Source organism: Drosophila teissieri, chromosome 2R (genome assembly GCF_016746235.2).
Source record: "Drosophila teissieri strain GT53w chromosome 2R, Prin_Dtei_1.1, whole genome shotgun sequence".
Taxonomy (NCBI): domain Eukaryota; kingdom Metazoa; phylum Arthropoda; class Insecta; order Diptera; family Drosophilidae; genus Drosophila; species Drosophila teissieri.
This window is the reverse complement of record NC_053030.1, coordinates 17,250,790-17,277,884: the sequence shown is the minus strand read 5'-3', so window position 1 is coordinate 17,277,884 and position 27,095 is coordinate 17,250,790. Positions and strand designations below refer to the sequence as shown.

The 27,095-nt window shown below is 42.5% G+C and overlaps 6 protein-coding genes across 10 annotated transcripts; 2 read left to right on the top strand and 4 right to left on the bottom strand.

Moving 5' to 3' along the window:
* The first annotated feature begins 25 nt into the window (after positions 1-25).
* On the top strand, positions 26-1,619 carry LOC122612868 (acidic mammalian chitinase). The gene is made up of 3 exons (XM_043786732.1): positions 26-162; positions 217-673; positions 731-1,619. The coding sequence occupies exons 1-3, from the start codon at positions 78-80 to the stop codon at positions 1,617-1,619; spliced, it is 1,431 nt and encodes a 476-aa protein (XP_043642667.1). The 5' UTR covers positions 26-77.
* On the bottom strand, positions 1,609-3,412 carry LOC122612869 (chitinase-3-like protein 1). The gene is made up of 4 exons (XM_043786733.1): positions 3,193-3,412; positions 2,935-3,111; positions 2,617-2,884; positions 1,609-2,557 (listed from the first exon to the last, which is right to left on the bottom strand). Exons 1-4 carry the CDS (start codon positions 3,257-3,259, stop codon positions 1,657-1,659), a joined length of 1,413 nt encoding a protein of 470 aa, XP_043642668.1. The 5' UTR covers positions 3,260-3,412; the 3' UTR covers positions 1,609-1,656.
* Positions 3,413-3,863: 451 nt separating this feature from the next.
* LOC122613598 (acidic mammalian chitinase) lies at positions 3,864-5,564 on the bottom strand. The gene is made up of 5 exons (XM_043787834.1): positions 5,480-5,564; positions 5,241-5,417; positions 4,908-5,178; positions 4,638-4,846; positions 3,864-4,585 (listed from the first exon to the last, which is right to left on the bottom strand). The coding sequence occupies exons 1-5, from the start codon at positions 5,547-5,549 to the stop codon at positions 3,897-3,899; spliced, it is 1,416 nt and encodes a 471-aa protein (XP_043643769.1). The 5' UTR covers positions 5,550-5,564; the 3' UTR covers positions 3,864-3,896.
* Positions 5,565-6,540: 976 nt separating this feature from the next.
* LOC122613451 (acidic mammalian chitinase) lies at positions 6,541-7,846 on the bottom strand. The gene is made up of 3 exons (XM_043787639.1): positions 7,762-7,846; positions 7,247-7,688; positions 6,541-7,189 (listed from the first exon to the last, which is right to left on the bottom strand). The coding sequence occupies exons 1-3, from the start codon at positions 7,844-7,846 to the stop codon at positions 6,586-6,588; spliced, it is 1,131 nt and encodes a 376-aa protein (XP_043643574.1). The 3' UTR covers positions 6,541-6,585.
* A 1,177-nt stretch (positions 7,847-9,023) lies between these two features.
* LOC122613255 (C3 and PZP-like alpha-2-macroglobulin domain-containing protein 8) lies at positions 9,024-11,492 on the bottom strand. The gene is made up of 3 exons (XM_043787348.1): positions 11,390-11,492; positions 10,058-10,459; positions 9,024-9,698 (listed from the first exon to the last, which is right to left on the bottom strand). The coding sequence occupies exons 1-3, from the start codon at positions 11,397-11,399 to the stop codon at positions 9,220-9,222; spliced, it is 891 nt and encodes a 296-aa protein (XP_043643283.1). The 5' UTR covers positions 11,400-11,492; the 3' UTR covers positions 9,024-9,219.
* Positions 11,493-15,607: 4,115 nt separating this feature from the next.
* LOC122614782 (trehalase) lies at positions 15,608-27,012 on the top strand. Of its 5 annotated transcripts, XM_043789436.1 has the most exons (8): positions 19,339-19,447; positions 23,150-23,346; positions 23,877-24,066; positions 24,131-25,009; positions 25,090-25,488; positions 25,550-25,700; positions 26,526-26,606; positions 26,682-27,012. In XM_043789436.1, exons 2-7 carry the CDS (start codon positions 23,189-23,191, stop codon positions 26,603-26,605), a joined length of 1,857 nt encoding a protein of 618 aa, XP_043645371.1. In that variant the 5' UTR covers positions 19,339-19,447; positions 23,150-23,188; the 3' UTR covers position 26,606; positions 26,682-27,012. The 5 variants fall into 5 exon arrangements, 3 of the variants coding, with proteins under 3 accessions (XP_043645372.1, XP_043645371.1, XP_043645370.1); XM_043789437.1 differs by lacking the exons at positions 19,339-19,447; positions 23,150-23,346 and adding an exon at positions 15,608-16,039; XR_006325766.1 differs by lacking the exons at positions 19,339-19,447; positions 23,150-23,346 and adding an exon at positions 15,611-16,039 and having other exon boundaries at positions 25,550-26,167.
* Positions 27,013-27,095: the final 83 nt, after the last annotated feature.

Here is a 27,095-nt window from a genome sequence, read left to right as displayed (position 1 = left end):
ATTGCACCGTCTTATCATAAAGTTAAGGTGTATAAAAGTCATGAAGTTGCGGGAAGTATGCATTTAGTGGTCAAGAAATGTGGACCGTATCTGGTTTAGTTAGGCTTCTCCTCGGGGCAATCCTGATGGCAGCAGCTTCATCTGCACAAGGCAACGCTTCAAGTAAGTTTCACGGATGGACACTTCTCCTGGATTATCGGTGAAATCCCCTTGCAGAGAACGTTGTGTGCTACCAGGGCACGTGGTCCGTTTATCGACCTAGTCAGGGCAAGTTCGGCGTGGAAGATATTGATCCGTTTTTGTGCACCCATCTTATTTACGCCTTCCTGGGCATCGAGGAGACTGGCCAGCTTCGGGTGATTGACGCTTATCTGGATCTTGAGGAGAATGGTGGACGCGGAAATATAAAGAGCTTTAATGCCCTCAAGCTGAAGAATCCTGTGTTAAAGACGCTCGTGGCCGTGGGTGGTTGGAACGAGGGGTCCAAGAGATTCTCCTTAGTGGCCCGTGATCCCTTGAAGCGCGCCAAGTTCGTGGATGATGTGGTCAGGTTTTTGCAGCGCCATGGTTTCGATGGCCTGGATCTGGATTGGGAGTACCCTGGCCAGCGTCACAGCCTGGAAAACGACGATCGCTCAAACTACATTACCTTTTTGAAGGAGCTGAAGGAGGGGTAAGATCAGAAGGAATTTTATGTGCTGCTCATTTCTGACCCTTAAACCCTTCTCAGCTTGGAACCCTTTGGTTTCCTGCTCAGTGCTGCTGTGGGTTCCGCACAATTCTCCGCTGAAATATCGTACGACATTCCGGCTATTGTCCCGTATCTGGACCTCATTAATGTGATGGCCTACGACCTCCACGGACCGTGGGACAAGGTGGTGGGCATCAATGCTCCCCTGTATGCTGCTGAAAGGGATGAAAGTGATTCTACCGGGCGACAACAGCAGCTGAACGTGGACGCCGTTGTCAAGTATTGGCTGCTAGCAGGTGCTCCGCCTGAAAAGCTGATCCTAGGAGTTCCTTTCTACGGCCGCTCCTTCACGTTAGCATCTGCCTATGACAATCAGCCAGGAGCGGCGCATATCGGCAAGGGTATTGCAGGAAACTATTCCCGCGAACCGGGCGTCCTGGGTTACAACGAGCTCTGTGAGATGATGAAGCAGGAGGAGTGGACACAGAAATGGGAGGCCACGCAGCAGGTGCCTTACGCTTACAGGCAGCGCCAGTGGGTGGGTTACGAAGACCCACGTAGCTTGGCGCTAAAGGCGCGGTACGTGATGGACCACCACCTGGGTGGCATAATGGTCTGGTCCCTGGAATCGGATGACTTCCGCGGCACCTGCGGTCAGCAGCCCTATCCCCTGCTGCACGAAATCAACCGTGTGCTCTTCGGCGGCAACACCCCATCTGGTTTGACCACCGAATCGAACAGGAAAACGACTAGTGAAGGATTCAGTTGTCCAGCTGATGCGCCCGAAGGATATGTTCGTGATCCGGACAACTGCTCCAAGTTCTACTATTGCAGTGGCGGCAAGACCCACAACTTTGATTGTCCCACTGGGCTGAACTTTGACCTTGACACCAACAGGTGCAACTACTCTGGATCAGTAAAGTGCTAGATTTTATTTGCCAAAAAAAATCTCGGGGTTTCTGTATTTACTCAACGATCTTGAGGTTTAGTGGCATGTTTTTGAAGTTGTAAACGGGCATTCCCGGTCGCCAAATGACAAAGTTCTGATCACACTTGACCTCTGCGGCTGGTCGGCACACGACCTGGTTCTCGTCGAAGTACTGACCCTCGAGGCACTCATAATAGATCCTCTCCCCATCGCGGCACTCGTGGTACAAACGGCAATCCCAACCATTGCGCTTGAACCCATCATGTGGACACATTCCGGTGGCTTCTGTGGTCGGTTTCTCTGTTGTGAGGGCGTTCTTGTCGCCCAAGGCGGCGAAGATCACACGAAGCAATCCATAACGCTCGCCACAAGTGCCCCGGAAATCGTCAACGTCAATGGTCCAGGCCATGGCGCCACCCAGCTGGTGCTCCTGCAACAGGTGCATCTTGGCCCAGATGCTTGCCGGGCTCTCGTAGCTTACCCACTGATCACCCAGTGTGGCATACGGCACCTTGGCCACCTGGTCAAACTTCCGGCTCCATTTGGACTCCCGCACGCACCACTCGTTGTAGGTCATGAAGCCGGGACGGTGGGATTGCTTAGTAGGTCTGCCGGGTCCCTTGCAGGGCGATCCCACTGTCGATTGATTCCTATCCATGGTGTAGGAGCGCACGAAGAGCGGGATGCCCAAGATAAGCTTCTCTGAGGCTTTTCCATTTTGTTTCCAATGTTCAATGGACTCAGCAGCGCTGTATTCATATCCATGAAGTGGAGCATTGTAAGCCAAGCGTTGGCGATACGGATCCTGCTCGTCGTGCATCATCAGGTGGATGAAGTCCAAGTGTTTTACTATCTCTGGGATATTGTAGCTTTCCAGGTGGCGCTGGTTTGTTCGTCCCAGCACAGCCACCATTAAAATAAGCTGGTGATGTCGAAAGCTATCGAAAAAGGGAAAGCACTTATAAAATTATAAAAAGATTCACCTGCCGGAACTTACATTAATCCCAGCTCCTCCAGCAGGATCACAAAGTTCTGGCGATCCGCCGGCTGCCCACCCAGCAGTGTGGGATAGCGCCAATCGATCTGGACGCCATCGAATCCCCACTTGAACATGAAGTTCAACATAGAGGTATAGAAATTGTCTCGCTTCTTCGGGGAGGCTACCATGCGGGAAAACGAGCTGGAATCCTCCTCCCAACCACCGATGGTAAACATTACCTTCTTAATGCTATCCGACTTCATGGCTTTGACGCTGCTCAGCTTGTCTATAAAGAGTTATAGATATACAATCATATATTTGATTACTCTTACTTACTCTTCTCCAGTAGCAGAATCTTGTCAGTGATCCTCAGTTCACCGGTCTTGCCATCCACACCTATTCCAGAACCAAGAACCAAGTGGGTGCAAAGTCTGGAGTCCAAGTGCCACTCAAAGAACTGGCTGCGTCCTTTGTAGTAGTAGGAGGCCAAATCATACTGACAAAAGATGTTATCTGCAGGAATAACAACATTCAAAGGAATGAAAGACTCCAAGGAATGAAGCATTTGAAGGAATAGTATTAGGATATACTTACACTCTTTTGCTACACAACCGCAGATCAGAAATATCATTAGCATTAGGACATACTGAAGAGAAGTCATGGCAAAAATGAACCTAACGATTTTAACTTAAAATTTATACAATATTTATCTAATCGTAGATTAAATAAAATGGTTCAGTGAATAAATTCTAGGTTTAAATTTGTTTTCGGACAAGTACAAGTGTTTTGATCACAAGGAGTGTCATTTATGAAACAGTTTATGAGAAATCTAATCTATGTATACTGGAATCGCACAGCCTACTAAAATATGTATAATTTTGTCTCCAATTTAATGCACTTCCGGTTTTATAAGGTAATCAAAGCACACATTTGATCTCCATTGTCATGGCAATAATTGCACATTACGAGGAACAAAGCGCGGTAACTCACCTGTGTTTACATAAATATGGTTTCTTGTTAACAAGTCTAACCGTGGTTGAGTTCTTTATCAGTATTTCAATATTGAAATTGAATCATATGCACTTGCCTCACGGCGTGTCTCATAATTTTCCGCAAGTCCGCTCGCGGTGACTAACTTCATATTTGTAAATGATAGTATTTCAGGAATCTAAATCTAATCGGGATTCCGCTAGTCATAAATATGAATTAATAATATACAATACGCTGTGAGAGACACTTGAAAAATAATTGATTTCTTGTGTAATAGTCATGTTTGTTTATTTTCATTTGCTAATCATTTAATAGGGACAATCTACATTGGACGGCCAGTCGCATATTTTGGTTGAGCTACTGAAGTACAGTCCTTCCCCGCATTGAAAGTCGTAACGGATGCCACCGGCGCACTGGAAGTACTTACTGCAATCGCCCTCCCATAGAAAATGACCATCTGCGGAGCAGTCTCCACTGGAGCCTCCTCCGTTGCCACCACTTCCACCACCGGGAGTGGTTGCCGAAGTGGGAGCAGCAGTTGGAGCAGCAGTTGGAGCGGCAGTAACACTTCCTCCTCCGCTGCTGCCACCTCCTCCACTCACTTCCTTGCCCAGGGCACGGTTCATGGTCTTCAGCAGGGGATAGGACTCTCCGCACAAGCCACGGAAATCATCCGTCTCGATGGACCACATCATGGCACCACCCAGATTGCGAGACTCGACCAGCTGCATCTTCAGCTGGATACTTTCGGGATTGTCATAGCCGATCCACTGATCTCCCTGGAAAGCATATGGAGCACCGTTCTCCTGGTCGAAAACGGTTTGCCAGTTGTTCAGGCAGATCTCGTGGTAGCCCATGAACCCATTTTCCCGGGTGTAGACGCCAGCAGATCCGGGACCAATGCACGCAGCTCCGGGCCAGTTCTGTGAGCTATCGGACATCTGGTAGCTGTGGCCATAGAAGCCAATGCCCAAGATAAGTTTCTCAGCGGGTGCACCTAGGCATTATTCATTAGTTTGAAAGCTAGATTCCCAGATTTGTAAACTCACCATGAGAAAGCCAATAGTCAATGGATTCGGCGACCTCGGGCAGAGGAGCGTTCAGACCCAGATAGCCATCCAGAGCCATGTGGAAGTCGTAGGTCATAACGTTAATGAAAGTCAAGTGCTGCGAAATGGCCGGAATGTCGTATGATATGCTGGCCGATTTCTCGGAGGCACCGACAGCAATACCCAGTTCCAATCCATACTGGTCGTAGCTGTCGGAGATTGATACATGTTATTGTGTGGCCAGGAATAACAAACTTCATGACCACTCACGTTTCCTTAATCTCGCGCAGCAGAGTAACGAAGTTTTCGCGATCCGCTTCACTGCCTCCTCGCTGTCCAGGGTACTCCCAGTCCAAATCCAAACCATCAAAGCCGTACTGCTGAATGAAAGCCAGCGAAGTTGACACAAAGGTGGCACGCTTGGCAGGATCGGCGGCCATGGCCGAGTACTTGGTGGAACCTTCATTCCAGCCACCAACTACGGCTAAAATCTTGAGGCTTGGGTTGCGCTGCTTCAGCGCAATCGTCTGGCTAATGAAACCTGCATGGAAAAACCATTTCATTAACATTCTCTATCTTTAAATAGGTAAAAGTATAACTTACCTAGTCCATCGTCCATGTCCAGCCAGGTGTCTAGGGACTTGAACTCGCCGGCATCGCTGATTCCGAAGAAGGTGTAGCTGATGTGGGTGCACAGGGAGGGGTCGATGTCCGCGGGAGTGAACTTTCCATCTCCAGGACGGTAGTTGGCCCAGGTGCCCCAGTAGCAATTAAGCAGCTCTGCAGGATTAGAGGGATCCAATGAGATACCGATACCTGGACAAGCTTTATCAACTACTTACTTTCGCTGCTGGCCACTTGTCCAAGGCAAAGGCAAAGAGCAGCCAACGCCCAAATCGAAACTAACTTCATCCTGCACTTCGTAGGTTAATGGTAACAATAGCTCTTCGTATCATGGCTCCTAGCTTATATAGGCCGCTCCCCAGCAAATTTCTTATCGGTAGAACATCGACTGCGTTGATAAATCGCCACTTCACATAAGAAATCGCTGAAATAGAAAACAAAAGTCTAATATATTGCACTCAGCGAGGAAACTGAGACGACAAGTGACCTATATCTATACTCTTGCATTATATTATGCATATAAATTTCACTTTATTGCCAGAGTTTCAAGTGCATCTTGAGATTTGGAGAACGGCAATCGTATCGTACCCCACTCGAAGAAACATTTTATCATCGTCCTGGATGGGGTTCAAACTGTTGCTAGCTACTCATTCATACTCTCCACGAAGTGTAAATCAAATAAATAAACTTGTATTCATTCTATGAATAACAAACAAAGCATATTTATTTTATCATGATTTATACTTTTAACTAGAAATCTACCATTACTATCAATACTGATATCACATGAAAATATAACCAACTGAAGAAAATAGGATTAGTTTGTATGCATTATTCAAAAGTGACATAAAAGAATACAATACTTAAGAACTTTAATAAAACATACAGTTGTACATTTATATACAATATCATTATCTGGACTGCGAGTTCTTTCTGGTCTATCTGTTTCATACTTTTCAGCGAATCTAGTACACCCTTTTACTTTACGAGTAAGTGGTATTAAACAAACAAATGTCGATCGCACTTTCAGATATGTTTTTGTTTGGCCTTTGAGCTCTACGAACATATTTACAGAAATATTTAGAAGTATTTAGCTTCCGGTACAAGATACTATATCCCTTTTTTCGAAGTCATGTAAAGGTTTTTATGGGGCATTTCGATCGTTCCTACAGACTTTTTACATGTTTAAGGTATTCCTTAATAGATATATTTGGTTTTACCTTAGAGTTAAGGTGGTATAACTTTTGAATCATTCCCTACAGTCACAAAAACCAGAGCCTTTTTAAATGTTCAAACATTTATTTTTAATAATCGGAGTCCCCTTTTACCAACGCAGCTTCTCGTTGATGGTCCTGAGCAGAGGGTATGACTGACCGCACAGACCGCGGTAGTCATCCGTCTCCAGGGACCAGATCATGGCACCGGCCAGACCCTTGGACAGAGCAAAGTCCATCTTGTACTGGACACTGAGCACGTTGTCGAAGCTCACCCACTGGTCACCGGAGTAGGCGTAGGGAGCGGCATTTCCGTAGTCGAAGACGGTGTGCCAGTTGTTCTGGCAGATCTCGTTGTAGCCCAAGTAGCCGGTAGAGCCAGTGTAGGATCCAGCGGAGCCCTCTCCACGGCACGGTGCTCCGGGCCAGTTCTGTGAGGAGTCCGACAGCTGGAAGGAGCGTCCGTAGGTGCCCACGCCGAGCACCAGCTTGTTGGCTGGAGCACCCTGGCTCAACCAGAAGTTGATGGCGTTCTCCACGGCCCACTGGGGGGCATTAAAACCGGTCTGGCCATCGGAGGCCATGGCAAAGTCGTAGGTCATCACGTTGATGAAGTTGACATGCTGAGCAATGTTGGCAATTTCGTAGGATGAACTGGCCAGAGACTCGCCGGCGCCCACAGCAATACCCAACTCATAGCCATAGGGAGCGAACCTGCAGGACATAAAACATTAACTTAAAGTGGACTTTGGGAGTAGATCCTGTACTCACGCCTCCTTAATCTCGCGCAGCAGAGTCACAAAGTTAGCACGATCGTTCCAGTTACCACCGCGCTGGTTGGGGTACTCCCAGTCCAGATCCAGACCATCGAAGCCATTGTTGCGCAGCAGGTTCAAAGCGGAGTTGATGAAGTTCTGGCGCTTGTACCAATCGCCGGCCATCGAGGAGTACTTGGTGGAGCCCTCGTTCCAGCCACCGACGACGGCCAGGACCTTCAGGTTGGAGTTCTGCTTCTTCAGGCCAACCGCCTGGCTGATGAAGCCCAGATCGTAGTCCAGCCAGGTGTCCAGGGACTGGATCTCACCATTGTCGTTGATTCCAAAGAAGGAGTAGCTCAGATGGGTGCACAGACCGGAATCGATGTTGGACACATCGAACTTGCCATTGCCGCTGCGGTAGTTGGCCCAGGTGCCCCAGTAGCAGTTGACGATGCCTGGATTGTGCCAGGAATACAGATCGATTAACTATTAGACCAACACTATTGAATTCGCCTAGATGGGACTTACGTTCAGCACCGATAACCTGGCTAAGGCAGAGGACTGCGAGTAGTGCCAAAAACTTTCCCATTGCAAGAAGTGATGATTGGTTCATGCTCCATCTAGGTATTTATACCCTGCCTAAGGGATCTTATCACTACCCTTATCTTTATCAGGTGGATCGGCTACTCCACTTCACTCGTCTGAGAAATTTATTAGGACTTCGTCGCGTGCTTTGAATTTTAATATTTATACTATAGACCGGTATCTGTATCTTAAGTACAGATTCATTTTTTTTTACCATTTTTAATTCTCAGAAGAGGTGCTTGAACATTAAACATTTTTCTTATATTCGAGAAACGTAGTTCACAAAAGCATATTGGACTTAATAGAAACATGATTTTTTTGTTCCACTGCGTGATGCTTCCATTTCGCCATATTTTTCATCAGATTTAAGCTTTACTACCTAAAATCAAACATATTTTGAAATCTACAAATTGCCCCATGGGTATTTATGGGTCTGTCATTACTATTACTTTTAAAACATTCCAAAGCCAGGTGTTCAAACAGACATAAGCAGGTTAGTTAATATATAGGACAAAAAAACGTCATATGCTGATAACTGACTTAAATATATTTTGCAGACATAACGACTATTCATACCCATTTATATAGGCCAATATGAATGGTTATTGAATAAAAAGAATTGAATATAAGAAACAAGTTTAGGGTCTATAGCTATATAGTAATATCAAAGACATTAGAATAATTGTTATTCTAATTGTAATTATTGTAAAAAAAATTGTAATTTGGTAATATGCTCTTTGTACTGCAAACATTTCACCAGATTTTTTTTGGTTAAACTATTTTTAGATTATGAGGTGTTTATGGGTTCATTGATAATGAGATAAGGAAAAGATTTTCATCAAGTGGAAATAAATTATTTTGAATGGGCTGCTTAAGATAATCTGTACTTCAGCGATTGCACTCGTTTTAAGATAGTGCCATGAATAATTTCATTCAAAATAAGGAATGCTTGATAACAATCTCATTGAGTACAAATGGATTAAAAGGTGATTAATGATTGTGATAGAATTGTGAATTAAAATAAAGGCAGATAAAAACCTTTAAAACCCAAATAAAACTAGTCTAAACTATATCTTCATTACTTTCTTTTTGGAAAATTCAAACAGCTAGTTAGCCTATTTTATTGTTATTTCCAAGCGTAATGAATTCAAATATACTCTTCCCACGCTTATTGGAATTTCAAATGACAGCCAATTTCAGATATGTTATTTTCTTAAACATATTTATTGTTTATTAACCAATTTCGGTGAACAGTGTAATAAACTTTTCGACATAAAATAGAGATTCTCCAACAGCTTTGAGTAGAAATGCAAATATAAATAAAATTTCTGCGACCAGTTCAACTGTAAAGCGCTCAGATTAACAAACGTGTTTCAGTGCATTGGACATTCGATCCGCCGTTTAGTTGGCCACGTAGATCTCGAACTCCTTGTAGGCCAGCTCCTCGCCGCCGTACGGAATGTAGCAGCATCCGTGGGAGGGCTGCACCTTGCCCACAGTGATGGTTCCCTCGTGGGTGGCACGGCCAATGAAGAGCGGCTCACCCTCGGCGGTCTCACCGGCGGGCACGGCATTGGGCGGGATGTTTCCGGCATCCACGGGCACCCACTGGCCGCCGCCGGCGCACAGCACCTCGTATTCGGCGTGTCCGTGCTCGCCGCCTCCCCAGGCCACGTAGGTGACTCCATGGGAGGGATGCAGCTTGCCGGGAATGAGGTCACCCTCGTGGCGGGCACGGGCGATGTACAACTGCTCGCTGCTGTCGAATCCTCCCTCCAGGGCGTTGGGCGGCACCTCTCCGTTGGCGGCGGCCACCCAGCATCCTGGTCCGCTTCCGGTGGGCGCGGCGAAGCCCATGACGGGAGCCGATGGGGCGGACTCTGCAAGGAAATAGTGGCATTTGTCAGAAATTCATGAAATCAACAGCAAATCTTATATCTACATATATACTTGGCCAATCCATAATTATCTTTAAGAAGTTTGGTTTGGTTTAGTTGGTTTTTACGAGCTAACCTAACAGAACCAAATAATGAAAAGCCAACTCTTCAAGTAGCGGGCATAATAATAGTCGATATTCAAATTGAATCAGCTGACTTTGCAACCAGACAATAGATTTCATTGAGCAGCTGTAGGACAATAGATCACTTAGATCATTACGATGGGTAAACTAATCAGTGAGAGGGTAAACACCTGTGCTATCCGTTTCATAGAAAAGGGGTGGAGCTGAGTGTAAACTCACCATCAATCAGCCAGGTGCCGCTGGCACCCCATCCGGTGCAGATGCCGACGAAGTTGACCGGGAAGAGGCTACCAGCATCGTAGGAGAGGAAGGCAGCGGCGTCACCTTCGCGGCCAACGGTGATGACATTGTCGTACCAGCGCACCCAGAAACCGCGGAATTCGCCGGCATCCAGGATGCCCGGAGTGGGCACCTCAGCGACCTCGGGCTTCTGGCGGTCCTTGCGGATCACCGACTTGGTGTTCTCCCATCCGCCCAGGAAGATCTCGAAGATGGGGCCGTTCTCCTCAGGCGCGGGTGTGAGGGCCAAGTGGGCATCCTTGGGCGAACGCACCTTGAAGGTGAACACTCCTCCGCTGGCGGGGAAGAACTGGTACTCCAACTTATCGGGGGTATTGACTTCTGCAAACGAAATGGCATATTAGATCACATTTTCAGTGGCCACTGTACATGGCTACGATTTTTTGAGCCAACTGTACTACTACTACAACGACTTTGAGCGGTGGGAAGGTTTTGGGGTTTGAATTAGCAACCTCAAACATGAGAGTGTTGTCATACAAAATTCTTGAACTGGAAAGAATTCGTAGCTATTTTTATGTTTGTGAGTTTTTTCTACGTATGTAGATATATATCAGCATGTTTAGCGTCTGTTTTTGTTTTCGCTTGTTTATTAGCACCATTCGCATGATGTCATTTAGATCGCCATCGGTTCTTTGCAGCAAAATATTCTAGCTAATTCCACTCAAGCTTTATTTCGAGTTCCGAGCCGGCTTTACTGCCAGTCTCGAGCGACAAACATTTGCCCAGATACTCGTATATGCGAGGTTGTGCTTTTCGCTTTGAATAGATTACACGACGAATGGTTTCTCAAGCAACATTATTTCGCATGACATCATTGGAGGTGCATCTTTCGTCTGACCCCGTGGGTCACCCTTGCTGAATTCCTATTGATTATTGCCCGAGTTCAAGGCGAAGACAAGTGACTCATCCCAGATGGTGAACATTTTTGGACACCTTGGGTGAAGAATCAATTCAATGGGTCATAAATTAAACCAACAAAGGCAGTCCAAGATGTATAGCATATTGCCATTAATTGAATCTGGACGATCACAAGGTGAAAGTTGCTTGTATTTTTTCCACTGGCAGAAAACCAACATAGATAAAGAACGATAGGTTTCGATTCTAGGAATTGGACGACACAATTTTATTTTGGTCGTGGGCCAAAAGTTCCGCCGCTCGTTTCCCCATCTTTAAATTCACCCAATTATCCATTCCATTATCCAACTGCTCAGGGCACTCCACACCCACACTCACATCCACTGGGAAACTCACCGATTGGCATGATTGCTGGTTCTATCAACGATGTTCGCTTACTGAGATTCTGATTCAAACTGCCCCAATGGAGCCCAAATGCCGGCGAGGTAAGCACCGCTAAAAAATGGAAACAATGCGAGAATAAAAGCTCCACAAGCTTTGGGGCTCTCACTTGCGAACGGGAGATCGTTGGCCAAATAGAAAGTATTCGACTGTACCAGTTCGAATAGGTGACTTATTTACATAAAGTTGTTCTGCTAATGCTAAGGCTTTTCTTAAATTATTTTAAAATCATTTTCATTTCTTAAATGTTTTTTATAAGTGCAATCAAATATAAAAAAATTTGTTTAATATGATTTAAGACAATTATTAACTAAATTGGAGGCTGTTCATTTTTTAAAAATGGCATGACTTTGGAAAATGATTATTCTTATGTTTCTAAGTAGAAATATGGTAGACATATCTAAAGTATTATCTCAATGTAATTCCTTTTTTAACTTATTATACTTTATTAAGGCTCTTGGAAAGAGCATGTAAGCTTCGGCTTAAGTATGGTAATTTTGTCACCTAGTTTTCCTTTGGAGGTCTATGACTCAGGTTGGCAAAAGCTGCCGCTTAGTCATCAAAACCATCAGCAAGCTTTTATTTCTTTAATGCTTTTGCTATGGGCATGATAATTTTCATTCGACTTGCAATTAAAAAATGTATACTATTACAAAATTGTACAATTAGTATGCAACACACTATAATTTTCCTGTTGATTAAAAAATGGAGGGTCTAGTAAAATCTGTAAAGTAAGCATTCTAAATTAGTTCAAAGTATGGTTAAAAATTTGAGTATTAAATTTCTTGGGTATGAATTCAGCACTCTTTGGTGTTCTTTTATTTCAGCTAGGGTACATTCTATTCGATCCATTTCTGTATGGTGCTATTTGCCGTTAGTGTCGTCACTTATTTTGGCGTCATGTGCTGCTTTTATATTGTGTGGTCACATGGGTATCCAAACCAGGGCATCAAAAGCTACTGCCAATGATTTCACCGCAAGGGTCTAATATGGTTGATGCTGATATAATGTGCTAGACTATAAACAACAATAATAAGGTTACCCATATTGGATCATCATTTATTTATTGCGCTGCCGCAGTAGATTTATAAAATGTGTTGTACCAGCATATTGTAGCATACTTTTTGGGGGCAGCCAATAATTGAGTACCAAATGGTAAGACCAATTCTTTTGGGCAATACGCTTCTTTATCCGTCCTGTGACGAAAGTGGGATTATCTTTCTTTGCGTCACCATTGCTTATTTTCTGGCTTCTCAATGTCAGTCGGTTTTCTTTCGTCTCGCCGGTTGGTCGCACTTTTTTTTACATTTATATTGAACAACGTGCATGCGCAGAAAATCGCCACGAAGTAATATTGTCTAAAATAAACAAATTGTTATTTGTGTTCCCAGCTGGTGCTGGCCGTGCCAAATGCCAAATTGTCTTGTGATAAGAGTAGATCAATTGCTCACGCCGTGCAACTTGGTGTATTTATATCGGAGACACCTGAACACACAGCGAGAAATATATACAAATACAAATATATACGACGGCAGACGAGTAAACAAACAATGCACTGCTCATGAAAGGGTTCCATTTGTTGTAAACTTTTTTTGTGTAGTACTAGATCATTTTACCAAGAGGTCTTCAGGTTTCAAGTTCAGTTCATCTGGGAGGATAGAGATTGGGTTCCAGATTGTTACACAAGTTAAGTACTTCAAGCTTCAACTTAAGTCGAAAGTATTTACTCAAACTGAAGTACAGTGTTGGGAGCTAGGGAAGAATATTTGTGTGGTTTGTACAATAACAAGTCAGACGGCTGAAGTTAAACATGAATGAATGTATCACGTAGCAGAGAACGATTGGCTTTCACAAATTATTTCATCATTTATATCTAATCTTTCAGTCAGCTTTAATACAGAATGCACTTTTCCCATTGACGAGCCCCCGAAATGTACAAACACCGCACAAGATAAGCTGGCGAAACAAGTTAAATCTGTTTACACTTTTCCATTTAGTTTTATTGCTTAGTTTGCATAACACAGTGACCTCCGGAATGCTGGGCCATCAATTGCCATGCTGGCCATTCAATTAAGAGGTATTTTCATTGGTGAAATAAGTTAACTCGATTCAATTAACATTTCCGCTGGCGACTTTTGCGACATTTCCAGAGGCAAGTGTAAATCTGGCTGAGTTCATTCAATTGGATCCAATTGGGTCTCAGTACCAGCCCACCGGATTTTCTCGAAAGTGTCAACCGCCAATTGAGACTTAAGTGGCCTAGGGCAATCAACTTCGCAGTAACCCGAGTCGAAAATGACTTATACTTAGCAGTATTATGATGTTTCATAATATTCTACTTTCTTAAAGTGGGTTATTTCATCCCTAGACACACGTTAACTGTTTATAATGGGCTAAGTACACAGATTGCATTGTAAACGAAAGGAAAAGTGCATAAATGCGAGCAGAGATAGCGTCAGATTGACTTATCGCGTATACGCCCCGTTGAGCCACGTGAAACATCGTCTGCTTATTATGAAATCGTTCAACTCGACCAAAACCAAATCAGCTGAAAACATAAAAATAAACCAACATAAACATGTCTATGTGTGTGTGCCTGACGAGCCCCCACACTTATGTACTTTACTCATGCGCAAGTGTGTGTGTTCAACTTTTGTTTGTCTGTGAAATGTTAAAAACTGGTTTTCATGTTACTCTCACAATCTAAAAACAGCCAAAGGGATAAGATACAGACGTGATTGAGCATTTATGCCGATTGATTTGACTTCGGAACCCTTTGATATTTAAATATAACTTGTGAATAATGTAATTGCCGCTCGATCAGCAATGGAGTTTTTCTTCTTTCGATAAGTAATGCTTATCTTTTGTCTGGCTTTTATTGTGTATATGCAGGTGTACGTGTGTGTGTTCACGAGTGGTTGCCCAAAGGTCACAAGCGAAGGTCGTTGGTATTTCGAGATGAAAACGTGCTGTTGTTTGGGCGAAACTTGGCAGTCTCTGTTGGTAGAGTCTGTAGACTGGCATAATTTTCGGAACCGGTTTGTCTGGCAGAAAAAGGGAGGCAGAAAGTTATACACTCACCAATCTAATAATTGGCAAGGGCACCTTGGAACTTATTCAAAAAACACATTCGAAAAACATATCCATTAAACGAATCTATGCTAGGTTACTAAACATTTTGTTTACTCTGTCGCCAATTCACTGTCAACACGTCACATTTCAAATGCAACTGCAAATTGCATTAGGGGAAAGAAAGAGACGGGTTGTGTTAAATATGGAAGGGGGTTTTACAATATGTCGTGGACAAAGTTCGCAAAACGAGGAAGTGTGCGTGTGCGGAAAGAGCAAGAGAGAGAAAGAGAGAGAGAGAGACCCGAAGGATAGAGAAAATGTACCGGTTGACAGACATACCACACACACATTCTAAAAACGATCTGGTAAAATACTCTCTCCCAAAAGCTAGTATCACTGTGTGCGTGTCTTTTATCACAACCAGAGAAACCGAATCCAGCAACATATACGCGGTTTGCTCTTGCGCTTTATCTCCCAAGCACGTTCGCTAACAACTGTCAATGTACACTGACAAAAATGTTGAGGTATCCATGACATAAGCTTCGAATCAAACAAGATTTATTGAGATTGGTATTTTGCAAAAAAGTATGCAGCACAGTATATGATTTGGCAAGTCGAGAGGATATTTATTGAAAGAGCAAATCTATTTCTCCGAATGATTAAGCTTCAGCAAGTAATTCTAAAAAATAATTTTTAAAATTATCAAACAACTTCATGTAAAACATTAAATACTTTTGAATTTTATCATTTACAGAATTAATCATCCTTGTTGGAAAACTCTGTCAAAATAAGTTTCGTTTATCAAAATGTTTTAATGTATGTACATATGTTTCACTTGTTTTGAGTCCAAAATTATTGCAGTCACAGAAATATTTTGTAATCACAGTAAAGTTTGTTTTTGTATAAAAACACTTTCAAAAATACTAATATAATTGGATATGTTTTGCTTATTTGATATTGATTGTTATAAATTGTAAAGCAATCATAAATCATTTTTTTTTATTTAGAATTTTCGATTTGAACGGTTCGATATCTGATCAAATAATTTGCTTCAGTGGGTTATGATTGCAGCCCGTTGTCCTGACAGTGTATATCTCGCCGATAAAAGTGTATAATAAAATCCGCTCGCTCTTTGCGCTGTTGTTATCCAAGTTTCTGATGTGAGAACCAGAGCGGAAAAGCGCGAAATTCGCTGAGCGAAAACTATTTAACAACCGTAAGTTGCACGGTCGTGATTAGTCTCGTGGCGCTGCTCGAAGGCAAAAGAAGTAACCAGTCGACGGTGAATAGGAATACGAACAATAATACGGCAGTGATCGAACCGCGTGATAAATGCAAAGAACGCATATTGACGTGATAAACAAGTGGCAAGAATAAACAAAACATTTTAGTCAAATTGAAATCTCCGCTATCCGCGCTCAACGTTGCGAGAATCTCAAGATATTTTGTGACATCAGGAAACAACATTCTTTGTCGCAATATGGCGTCGAATTCAGCGAATCCATTGAGCAATCACAAAATGAACGGAAATGGGTAAGTTTGCCTGAACAAATTGTTCTGATCAATATTGTGTTGCATAATTCTGCAGATTGTGCACCGTGCACCGTGCACATGCCAACTTCAGACATCTGTTGTCTAGCTACCCGCTTTCACTTTCCTGCCCGCCGCGTATCTGGCAAATGTCTCGCCAAAGTGCCAAATGCTCGTATACATACATATATAGCCGCATATAGTGGATAGTTTTATTTTAGACCAACGCTATTTTGCTTTTCGGTGCCAATGCCACTCGGTTATGTTTGCTTTTTTCTTCTCACGCACGCTTACGTTTGCAAATCTGCCGGCGAGCCAAAATATCACTTGTTTTTCATCGCGATTGTGCTGCGGCAATTAGTATTAGCACTTTTATTTTCCAGTTTTCTCCAACAGATACCATAGAAAAATGTACTGTCATTTATCATATTTCGTTAGGAAACATCAAAGTTATAGATAAGATCCCGCTTATTAAGTTGGCCAAAAGTGATCGAAGACATTACATTTATTGCCAATATTAGAGCACTATTCTTAAAGTGTTGTTTGTGAATTGCATTAATAATATTGTCAACAATCAAATATCTTTCTTTGGAATGTAAGTTCCCAAAACAACTCCTATCACAGATGAATAATATCACATAGTCTTGGAGTATTTTTTAAATGTACATTCATCTCTAATATGTAGTTGGAAATAATCCGCAATGTAATCGCTTTATCTAATATATCCAATTTGTAGAAACTTTTCCACAAGTTCATATAATGTAAGGGTGTATGAACTCCGTCATTAGCACCTTCGTTATTTTGCTTTTGTTTTGCTTTGCTTCTGTGTTCACAAGTGTCGCCGTTCGATAAGAGCGTAAAAATTCTCGCATCGTTACTTTTAAGTTCCCACAAGCCAAACATTTCTTAAAACTGAAAACTATGCAGAAAAACAAGTGTAATAGCAAATATGTTCGTGTTTCAAATGAAATATCCATAGGCATTTGAATTGTCATTTATAGCAAAACAGATTCATAAGTAGTCCGAGCAGTTAAGCACGTGTCGGCACATAGTCACATACGACCTTGTTTCGGAACACCTTTGGAATTTCAGTGGCGCAGAACTGCAACAGGTGCATACACTTTGAGAAACGCCACTAAAGAACACGTTGCGCGATCTCAAGGACACACACACCTGGCGCTTAAAGAAGTCCGATCGTTACAATGTGTTATCTGTTCCGACGCAGGCTTATCAATCAGAACAACGAGCCCCTCCTTTTGATTGCGCTTATCTACTAGTCGCCTATTTCATTTCGTAGCATACTTTTGGGGAAGCCGAAAAGTGCAGTCTACTTTTAAGTTCGTGTTGCTCAACAAATAACTTGTCGTGTAAGTTTCGTATGAGTGATTTGTAATGTAGAACGAATGTATACATTGTTAGCCGCAGGTCGAATGTATTAAATAATATATTCAAATATCTTAACTGTAATAATTAGTTAACTCTACTTAAGCTGGTCAAATATTACTATGCAAAATATCGATTATAAGCCAATGTGCCTCAATCTTAAAAGGCTCTTCAATTTCATGTATGTACAATAACTTGGACATTTATTATCAATTAAATTTCACTTCCCATTGACTTAAGTTATTGTAATTTTAGTAAATTGGAAAAAACTAAGCCCTGATTTACTTGCACTCATTTGTAATTAGTTCAGCCTCAATGTGATGGCTTGTCTATTACAAAGACTTCCATAAATATCAAGCAGTTCTAGAAATTCCTTTTATTTATGTTCGTTAAAAACCGCAACGATTAAATTATTCAAAGTGCAAGCTTTAGAGCTATTAATATTAACAGATTACTTGCTATGTAACTGGCATTTGTTACCAATTGTTTTTTGTCACGAACTCAGTTAGAATCACTTATCTGTGTAGAGCTGAGTTGCGATTGGTCGTTGTTGGCGGTGTGTCCACGTCGTATACGTAATGTGAAACGGATTAACCCGTTAGAATCCGATTGCAGGCAGCTGTTGAGCAATAACGACAGTCACGTTTGTAGCAGTCACAGGGATCTCGCTAGCCCAGCTAAATCGCAAATTAATCCATTATCTGCCCCTTTTCTTATCAGCCCAGACAACAGCAGACAGACTGACAAGGCATCAATTGAGACAGATCCCCCTCTGGAACCGTTTGGTTTCCGATCTTAGTACACACTCAGCTTGTCATGCATATCATCAAGTGTCTGTCCCGATTTCCCCACTTCCAGGGACTCCATTGTGCTTCTAAGAAACTAAATCAGTATGCGATTAGGAGGTGCTCCAGCCGCCACAGGCTCAGGTGAGGCTAGATTGCAGCCAGATAGAGCTATAAATGGGGGGCCATCTGAGTCACCTGATACTGTCTCATCCACACTATGTAACGCACAGAAGTCATCCTTGCTCGAAATCTTCCAATTTCACATATGACCATTAATATTTAGATAACTAAAGAAATACAAAGTTTACTCATTCATGTGTATAGATTAAATATATATGAATGCAGTCCAACTTTGAACTTATTTTGAATGAACAATACTCGAATGATTCTTCCGGAAATATGCAATTTACTCATGTAAAATGCGTATTATAAGATGAGTAGCTTAGAATTACAAATAATAAACAATAAACGGTGATTTATTCGATTAGTAACAGTAATGACAGTGTTTTTTTTCAAAGTTCTAATTATGTTGGAATACGGCATTATCAATGATTTAATTTATAATCAGTGTTTATTAATACACAAATTCAACACTGAAACTATTTCTACTTATTTGTTTTATAGCCAACTTCCAGCCTATCTCAATAATGAATTATCATTTTTCCAAATCAAAAGAGATTTACAATCGTTTTCGGCAACGATCATAACTTAGTGATAAATAAGAGGTTGTTAAATACCACGTCAATTCATTTCATGGCGATTCTATCTTATCGCCTCAATTTTGAAATTTTTGAAGAGCGAGGTTTTAGAAAATCAGACTAAGTATTTACGGTTTCCGTGTCACGCCAAATTATAAAAACTTTTCCACATTAAGAGGAGTCTGCCTTTGTGCTTCACCAATTGCATAATTTTCTCGACTCGCCGCCAATCAATCAATCAATGAAAATGTGGCAGTTTACGCATCAATAAATCTTAATAACTAACGTTCTCAACTAAAAAGGTAAACAGAAAAGTCAATTAACAACTGTGCTGGCTTCTTTTCTCAAAGGGAACACGGGGTAAATCTGTTTCGGTCAGATCTTTGCAAAAATCTTATTTAAATTTAAATCTCCAGCACTTGGATCGAGGCAGTCGGATCGTTGCCTTCAAACGCTCAACATCGCAGGGGCTTTATAGCGATAAAGCAACGCTTTTGATTAGGAACGAAAGTGTATATAGTCCTCTTATATATAGTAATCAGGTGCACAATACAGATAGTGAGCGAGTTATAAAAACTCGTTGTTAGCTCATCAAATTGCCAATAATAAAAGTGTGTGAAATGCGAAAACAAACTAGAAATTAATTCAAACTGAAAAATAACTCTGAAAACAATTGTAATTTGGTGAATTTAAATTGGCATAAAACTCTCGGCCGTAGAGAAAAACAAAAAAAAAATCCGCAAACTGAATATACAAAAGCAATTAAATTATAATTCTCAATACAAATTGTTGTGGTCGCTGACATTTTCCCTGATATCTGCTGATATTTTCCCTGAGCTTTATCTCGTGGAAAACGTGGATTTGCGTTATTTTTACTCACTGACTTGCGGTGTCAGTGATCTGTGGTCTCCGTGTGATCTGTGGTACTTAGCATTTAAATGGACTTGCGGACAGAAATCTTACACTGAATAGAATATAAACGGGTGTCTAGTATCATCGCTTCAAGTCTCGTTTTCTCACTGCCGAAACCACTTTTTTGTTTTAAAATTAATTGCACCTAATTTGAGCTGCGAATTTTATTAAGAAATGAGTTAATAACTGAAATTAGCTGATCCTGCCAGACTGGATGATGTACTCTCGGTTGCTAAACCTGTTTAATCTTATCAAAATCAATATGAATATTAATTTCTTAATGTTTTTTTCTAAGTTGCAAAGTATAAATGCACTTGAACCTGCCGACTCCTGCAAAGTAATCAGAAATTTATCAGTATCACTGAACTTGCCCGAAAACAAGTTTACTGCACTAAAGTATATAGAGTGAAAAAGATTCTTAAAGTTGAAGAGCTTGAAGGCGATAAAGCGCCTTGAATGTCGCAGTATTTCAAGTGAAATTCCATCAGAAGATTACTTCAAGATCTATTTTCAATATCAATGCAATAAACAATGCCCATGATAACGAAAATTGAAGTAATCTTTAAGATTAAGTTCAATGCCTTCAATCTCATGAGCAATCGATAAACCTTTATTGGCCACTCAAGATTGCAGATTAAGGCTCCAGTGGATTATTATGTTACTAGGTCAAATTGGGCTTTATTTGATTAAGATTGAAGCGCAGTACTTGAGCCACTCAATATCAATCTTCTATTGGAACCTTATTTAATTAGTTTGCTTATGTAAAATAAGTAACTAGTTCTAGAACACTTTTTTTAACGATTCAATAACCTTTTGAAGGTCTTTGGATCGGCATTTGAACGGCTAATCAAAGCAAAACGCACAGTATCTAAAACAAGTTAATTCAACCTGATGCAGGCGTCTTAATGACATTTCCAGTTTTTGAATGTGTCTCTTCGTTTTCCTCGCGGATTTAAACATGTCATTCTGAACCTATCAGGTATTTGTTAGACATTTTGGCTAAGCCAACCAACGGACCGTGCTTTATAATAGCTAGTTGAGAGATTAAATTAAACGGCAATTATACGAACACGCTGAATGGCCCACATAACGATTAACTACGTCCTTGAATGATTTTGGCAAAGTTTTGTTTTTGAGCCCGGGTCAAAAATCGGAATTGACAAACTTTGGGCATTGTATGCAAACAAAAACGTCACCCGAGGCACTTATCGCTTCCATCGATGACGACAATGAAGATTTATAATAAAGATCTATATAATCAAATTATAAATTAACTGGCAAGCATAATAGCCCCGCTAAATGGTGAGAGTGCGAACGACCATTCATTAAAGTTAATTATTTTGTTCACGCACCTTAAATTGTGGTTTAAACAATAGTTGTTTCATGATTCTGAAAACATCTTTTGGGGGTCTCGGGCTGCATTTTTATGATTTATATGGAATTTAAGTCGGAATTGTGTGATTTCCAGTAATGCGGAATCGGAAGTCCCCGTAGTGGGGATATTAAACCCTCCAAGTTGTTGATACAACAATGTTTTCGAATGCCTGACACGTAGGGCCAGCTGTAGCGCCAACTATTTGTCATCCATGGTTATCTGAAATGTTTTCCAAAAGTGCCATAAATCAAATATTTGTTACGTACGCAGAGCGGAACTAGAAAGTAAATAATAAAACTCAATGGAGTGTGTCTTGAAGAAGTGTAATTATTACGACTGTCTATGATCCCAACTTATAAATGCTGAATGACTTCGCTAATGGAATCATAAATGTTAGCAGCTTGTGACGTATTAGATCAATGATTTAGTCGCACCTGCTAGTTGCTGTCGTCACAGAAAGATTTAAACAATGGGCTTCTCGGGGTATCGTTCTCTTTCTGGTTCTCACTACCGTAAGGCTCAATTTAAATTGCACAATTGTTTGGCGTATTTGAGTACCCTTTGTTTTCCGAGCCATAGAGGGGTTATATCATCGCACTGCGATAATTCATCATACACTTGATGTTCCATAAAATACATATGTACATAGCTGTATGAGTTAAACTGGCTTCTAAGCTCGGCTCAAGTTTACCAGTCCCATCACATAACCATCTTTCTGCGCCTTAAATTTCCACATATGTATAACCATTCGTTAATCTCTCGAAAGCAATCCTTATTCAGCAAATCAGTTCAATTAAGACTCGTTATGTCCACACTACGCAGAATGGCATTCGTGCAAAACGGCGCAATTCCGGTCCATTATTTGGGGCCAGACACACGTGTCACTAACACACAACCCACTCTAATTATAGTCTTGAAAATGTATCAGCTTCATGGATGGCTATAAATAAAACGCAGGCGAATGTCACTTTTCCTCAGTGACCTCAAATCAGGTTCAGCGCGATTAATCCGCACTGCAATGCAAATCGCAGAGATATCGAGCTAAACTCATTAAATTTCTGGATAACTGGTTAGTTGAATTCCAAGAAAATGTTCCACACTGCTTATCCTAAGTGGAGCATTACCTATTAGCATTTAAACTAGGCCTAAAATCCCCAAAATTTCGTGTTATCAGTAGACCAGTTGGCATTACAGTGGGACCTTCCTCAGGCAAATGTGCCAAATAATGTATATATGGGAAATACAAATCATCAAGGGATGCGGGTGCCGCTTTAAATGAGTTATGAATATGATATGTATATAGATATTCGAAGGCTCAACGCCATGAATATTCATGCATCGGTTAACGATATGCAAATGATGGGTGTGCCAAAAACCCAGTCGAATGCCCCTTGCCACTGGGAAACTCTATGTGTGTAATTACCAAGGCACTTAGAACCGATACCACTATGCCGATTGAGCAGCTAATGAATGGCTTACTATGTACATATGTACATACATGGACATACATGGTATATTCACGAGACTTGGAGCAGGTGAACCCGACAATTACGTTTGGGGCCACTTTGACGCTTTTAAAAATAGACCAAACGCGCCCCCAAATGCGCAACCCGTTCGTCGATCGAGCGACCCGACCAAGCAAACCCCACCCATGCCGCCCCATCGGATCCGATGACTTGGATCCAAGAAATCACCTTGCCCCCGCCCGAAGATCGTTCGTTTTGCCGATCGCTGGTCGGCGTAGTCTCCGTCGCATTCGTAGATTAAATTAGTTTTATAAAAATGGAATCGAGCGGAACAGTTAGAAGTATTCTTGCGCTGACTGGCGCTGGTTGCGGTGCTTGTGTTCGTTCAGTTTGCATTCAGGGATCGCGAGCATATCCTGTGCGCCAAAGGATATAACACCTACCTACATCAGCAGCCTCAGCAACAACAATTCGTATTCTCATTCACGCAGATTGAAAGTTCAGTTCATTAGCGGCGATCCAGTGAAAGGATGTTTAAGTTATCGACCCTCAGCCTGCTCCTAGTGAGCTGGAGTTGCCTGGTGGCCGTGTCCCAGGCTAAGTCCTACAGCCTACCCGATCTCACCACCGACTATGACAATGCCATTCCCGCCGAGGAGGAGGCGGCACAGGATCCATTCGCCAGCTGGTAAGTTACCTGACGGACTTCCGCACTCTGGTCACCAATCGTCGCATCGTCGAAGCTGAAGTATCACCAGGTATTCAGCTTGAGTGCTTTCCTTTCACGGCGCCATAAACGTGACGTGTTGGTTATTCGTGCATTAGCTTTGGCCGTATCTGATCAGCAGATACGATTCATCGATGCTTTGGACAGGTGTTCACCTAACCAGCACCAGCACCACCTGGATACTCGTGCTGGCGCGGTTTTATATCCATTTAACTCGAGAATTATTTGCACTAATTAGTGCTGTCAGTGTGTGTATTGTATGGGAATGGGAATGGAAATGGGAATCGGAATAAGCCGCTTTTATGCTCTGGCTTACGTAAGCCTCATCCGGGATTTTTCGGCTCCGGCTGTGCAAATAAATTTAAATTTATAAAGATTCTTATTTTTCAAAACAGAAAAAGCGTGATATATAATATTTCCTGCTCACTTTTAATTTTCATATATATTTAAATATAATCTATTCTAATTTATATAATTGTTGTATTTTCCAGTGAAATCTACTGCGAGGGCAATCTGTTGCACACCATCCAAACGGCAGTGCCCAAACTGTTTGCGGATTCGAAAACCTTTGTGGACATGAAACTGAACAATTCGCCCGACAAGACGCTCGCAGACTTCAATGCTATGATGGAGGCCAAGAATCAGACGCCCAGCAGTGAGGATCTCAAGAAGTTTGTCGATGTAAGTTCGAGAGGATGGGAAGCCAATCTCGTGCAGAAACTGTAGAGTGCCAATCCATTTGCAGGAATACTTCAGTGCACCGGGCACTGAGCTTGAGGCATGGACGCCCTCCGACTGGAAGGAGAGTCCCAGCTTCCTGGATTTGATCTCCGACCCAGATCTTAAGCAGTGGGGCGTGGAGCTGAATAGCATTTGGAAGGACTTGGGACGCAAAATGAAGGACGAAGTATCAAAGAATCCCGAGTACTACTCGATCATTCCCGTGCCCAATCCCGTGATAGTGCCCGGCGGTCGTTTCATTGAGTTCTACTACTGGGACTCCTACTGGATCATCCGTGGACTCCTCTACAGCCAGATGTATGACACAGCGCGCGGCATGATTGAGAACTTCTTGTCCATTGTGAATCGTTTCGGTTTTATTCCTAATGGCGGTCGCGTCTACTACCATGGTCGCTCCCAGCCTCCACTTCTAACCGGAATGGTCAAGTCGTACGTGGACTTCACCAACAACGACAAGTTCGCCATTGATGCCTTGGACACGTTGGAACACGAGTTCGAGTACTTTGTGAACAATCACAATGTGACGGTGAAGAATCACATTCTGTGTGTGTACCGTGATTCGTCGTCCGGACCGCGACCAGAATCCTATCGAGAGGATGTGGAGACCGGCGAGGAGTTCCCCACTGATGAGGCCAGGGAACTGCATTACAGTGAACTCAAGGCAGGCGCCGAATCGGGAATGGACTTCAGCTCACGCTGGTTCATCTCCCCCACTGGAACCAATGATGGAAACCGCACCGCCCTGAGTACCACCTCAATTGTGCCCGTCGACCTGAATGCCTATCTCTACTGGAACGCCAAGTTGATTGCCGAATTCCACTCCAAGGCTGGCAACACCAAGAAGGTCACCGAGTACGAGACCAAGGCCGAGAAAATCCTGCTGGTAAGGGACTTATATCTACCACAACAATTGGTGGCCATAGTCATAGATGAAGATACTTAATGGACCTCATCACATTACAGGGTATCCAGGAAGTTTTGTGGAACGAGGAGGCCGGTGTTTGGTTGGACTACGATATGATCAACCAGAAGCCGCGCGATTACTATACGCCCACCAATCTGTCTCCACTGTGGGTTAAGGCCTTCAACATTTCGGAATCCGAAAAGATCTCGGCTTCAGTTATGGCCTACATTGAGCGGAACAAGTTGGACAGCTACCCTGGTGGAGTGCCCAACACGTTGAGCTACACCGGTGAACAGTGGGATGCGCCCAATGTGTGGGCTCCGATGCAGTACATCCTGGTCGAGGGCCTGAACAACCTGAACACGCCCGAGGCAAAGAATATGTCACTCAAGTGGGCCACCAGGTGGGTGAAGACCAACTTCGCGGCGTTTAGCAAGGACAGGCACATGTACGAGAAGGTAAGTTGAGAGTTTAGAATTCTACTTATTTATTATTACAATAATGAATCTGTATTTATAGTACAACGCCGATGAGTTCGGAGTTGGAGGCGGCGGTGGGGAGTACGAGGTACAGACTGGATTCGGTTGGTCCAACGGTGTGATCATCGAGTGGCTGAGCAAGCACGGGCGCGACATTTCAACCGGTGGATCCGGTGGAGGCGGCGCAGCAGGTGAAGAGCCGCAGTAGAAAGAAACTGCAGCCAGGCCAGAACGCAATCCATCAGACATCATCGTCAGCATCATCACAGGCTCGAAGCCAAAGCTTTTTTAAAAACTTGTATTTAGATATTTGTACATTATAAGCATCCATCCAGAAGCGCTCATCAACTGCTCATCCATAGGCTAAGAAAATGCTCTATCTCGCTTAGCGCAATCTCTATACCTATAAAATACCGCTGTCTATAACCTATAACTGTATCTGTACCAACCATCGACATCTCGAGCCAAACACCACGAACCACAGCACCACAGTTACAGCACCGCCAGGAATCAAGATCTGAAGTCCACCGTCCGTCGAGCATCTGTGTACTGTCTGTTGTCCATGTAAACCGCGTCCAGTCCACGTTTGCACACTCGTGTGACTTGTCCAAATTTAAGCCAAAATCGCAAAGATCGCTATCAAGTTGAGGATTCACGAGTAAGTGTTCAATTGGGTCATTGTATGTGGTTGATTTGTGTTTGTGAATGTCAAGGCAATGTTTAGAGTAACCACCACGCACCAGATCCAGAGCACACTACCCATAACAGACTGACCCATGGTATTTGTCCCTAAAATATTTACACTTATAGGCTTAATGATCGCTGTAAAAAGCTTACCACACATTCAATCCTGGCTTGACTAGCATGCAAATATACGACGCTTCAAGGAAACTGCTCAAATGCCACACTAACTCTTCTAAAACTGCATGATATCAAATTCGGGCCAGCAGTTTCCTACGCTTTTGATTTACCCACTGCCATCTATACGTACTAATCTGTGTATTCTTCCAATCCAGGTACTCGTCGTGTGATGGGCGTCGTAGTCGTGGCAGCTGTAGCTTTAGTTGCTGTGATAGTGGGTCGTTTTCTATGGTGAGGTAAGGGAAATCGGAGCGAAATCTATCTACCGGCGACAGGCTAATTGGCAAATAATTTTTCTATCTCTTCCGCAGACACTCTGTGCCAAAACAACACGTAATTGCTTCCCAAGTAATGTGATTCCCCCTCCGTGTGTGTGCGTGTGTTGAGTCTGTAGTTGTTAATGTTTTTCGTTGAGTGCGGAGATTGCAGTATTAGTTTATCATTATTTGGTAGTTGAAGTGATAGTTGTATATACTGAATTTATATGGGCATGCCCGACATTGTTATTACGTTTTAATATTTAGAAAATACCTATACCAATCCTAGCTCCTCGCAACCAAATGAAGACACAAATACAATTGTTAACAATAATTTACAAACTCTTTTCTTAGCATTTTTAAATAAACAAGAACACAAACTTAATGTTGCATGGCTTGTCTTTAAATTAAACAACTCAACTAAGTTAAAATATCTCTATTGCAGGAAAAGTTAGTTCAAATAGAGAT

What these genes read in the sequence shown, in the direction of transcription:
- LOC122612869 (XM_043786733.1), bottom strand. Translation starts at nt 3,259, where the DNA reads ATGACTTCTCTTCAGTATGTCCTAATGCTAATGATATTTCTGATCTGC. An exon ending in CGGTTGTGTAGCAAAAGAGT is followed by an intron (nt 3,112 to 3,192) that starts GTAAGTATATCC and finishes TTATTCCTGCAG; the next exon opens with ATAACATCTTTTGTCAGTAT. An exon ending in CTGGAGGAGCTGGGATTAAT is followed by an intron (nt 2,558 to 2,616) that starts GTAAGTTCCGGC and finishes CTTTTTCGATAG; the next exon opens with CTTTCGACATCACCAGCTTA.
- LOC122613598 (XM_043787834.1), bottom strand. Translation starts at nt 5,549, where the DNA reads ATGAAGTTAGTTTCGATTTGGGCGTTGGCTGCTCTTTGCCTTTGCCTT. An exon ending in ACAAGTGGCCAGCAGCGAAA is followed by an intron (nt 5,418 to 5,479) that starts GTAAGTAGTTGA and finishes CTAATCCTGCAG; the next exon opens with AGCTGCTTAATTGCTACTGG. An exon ending in GGACATGGACGATGGACTAG is followed by an intron (nt 5,179 to 5,240) that starts GTAAGTTATACT and finishes TTTTCCATGCAG; the next exon opens with GTTTCATTAGCCAGACGATT.
- LOC122613451 (XM_043787639.1), bottom strand. Translation starts at nt 7,846, where the DNA reads ATGAACCAATCATCACTTCTTGCAATGGGAAAGTTTTTGGCACTACTC. An exon ending in CCAGGTTATCGGTGCTGAAC is followed by an intron (nt 7,689 to 7,761) that starts GTAAGTCCCATC and finishes GGCACAATCCAG; the next exon opens with GCATCGTCAACTGCTACTGG. An exon ending in CTGCGCGAGATTAAGGAGGC is followed by an intron (nt 7,190 to 7,246) that starts GTGAGTACAGGA and finishes TATGTCCTGCAG; the next exon opens with GTTCGCTCCCTATGGCTATG.
- LOC122614782 (XM_043789436.1), top strand. Translation starts at nt 23,189, where the DNA reads ATGTTTAAGTTATCGACCCTCAGCCTGCTCCTAGTGAGCTGGAGTTGC. An exon ending in AGGCCGAGAAAATCCTGCTG is followed by an intron (nt 25,010 to 25,089) that starts GTAAGGGACTTA and finishes ATCACATTACAG; the next exon opens with GGTATCCAGGAAGTTTTGTG. An exon ending in ACAGGCACATGTACGAGAAG is followed by an intron (nt 25,489 to 25,549) that starts GTAAGTTGAGAG and finishes CTGTATTTATAG; the next exon opens with TACAACGCCGATGAGTTCGG.
- LOC122613255 (XM_043787348.1), bottom strand. An exon ending in CGGCACCTGGCTGATTGATG is followed by an intron (nt 9,699 to 10,057) that starts GTGAGTTTACAC and finishes ATTTCCTTGCAG; the next exon opens with AGTCCGCCCCATCGGCTCCC.
- LOC122612868 (XM_043786732.1), top strand. Translation starts at nt 78, where the DNA reads ATGTGGACCGTATCTGGTTTAGTTAGGCTTCTCCTCGGGGCAATCCTG. An exon ending in TGCACAAGGCAACGCTTCAA is followed by an intron (nt 163 to 216) that starts GTAAGTTTCACG and finishes ATCCCCTTGCAG; the next exon opens with AGAACGTTGTGTGCTACCAG. An exon ending in TTGAAGGAGCTGAAGGAGGG is followed by an intron (nt 674 to 730) that starts GTAAGATCAGAA and finishes AACCCTTCTCAG; the next exon opens with CTTGGAACCCTTTGGTTTCC.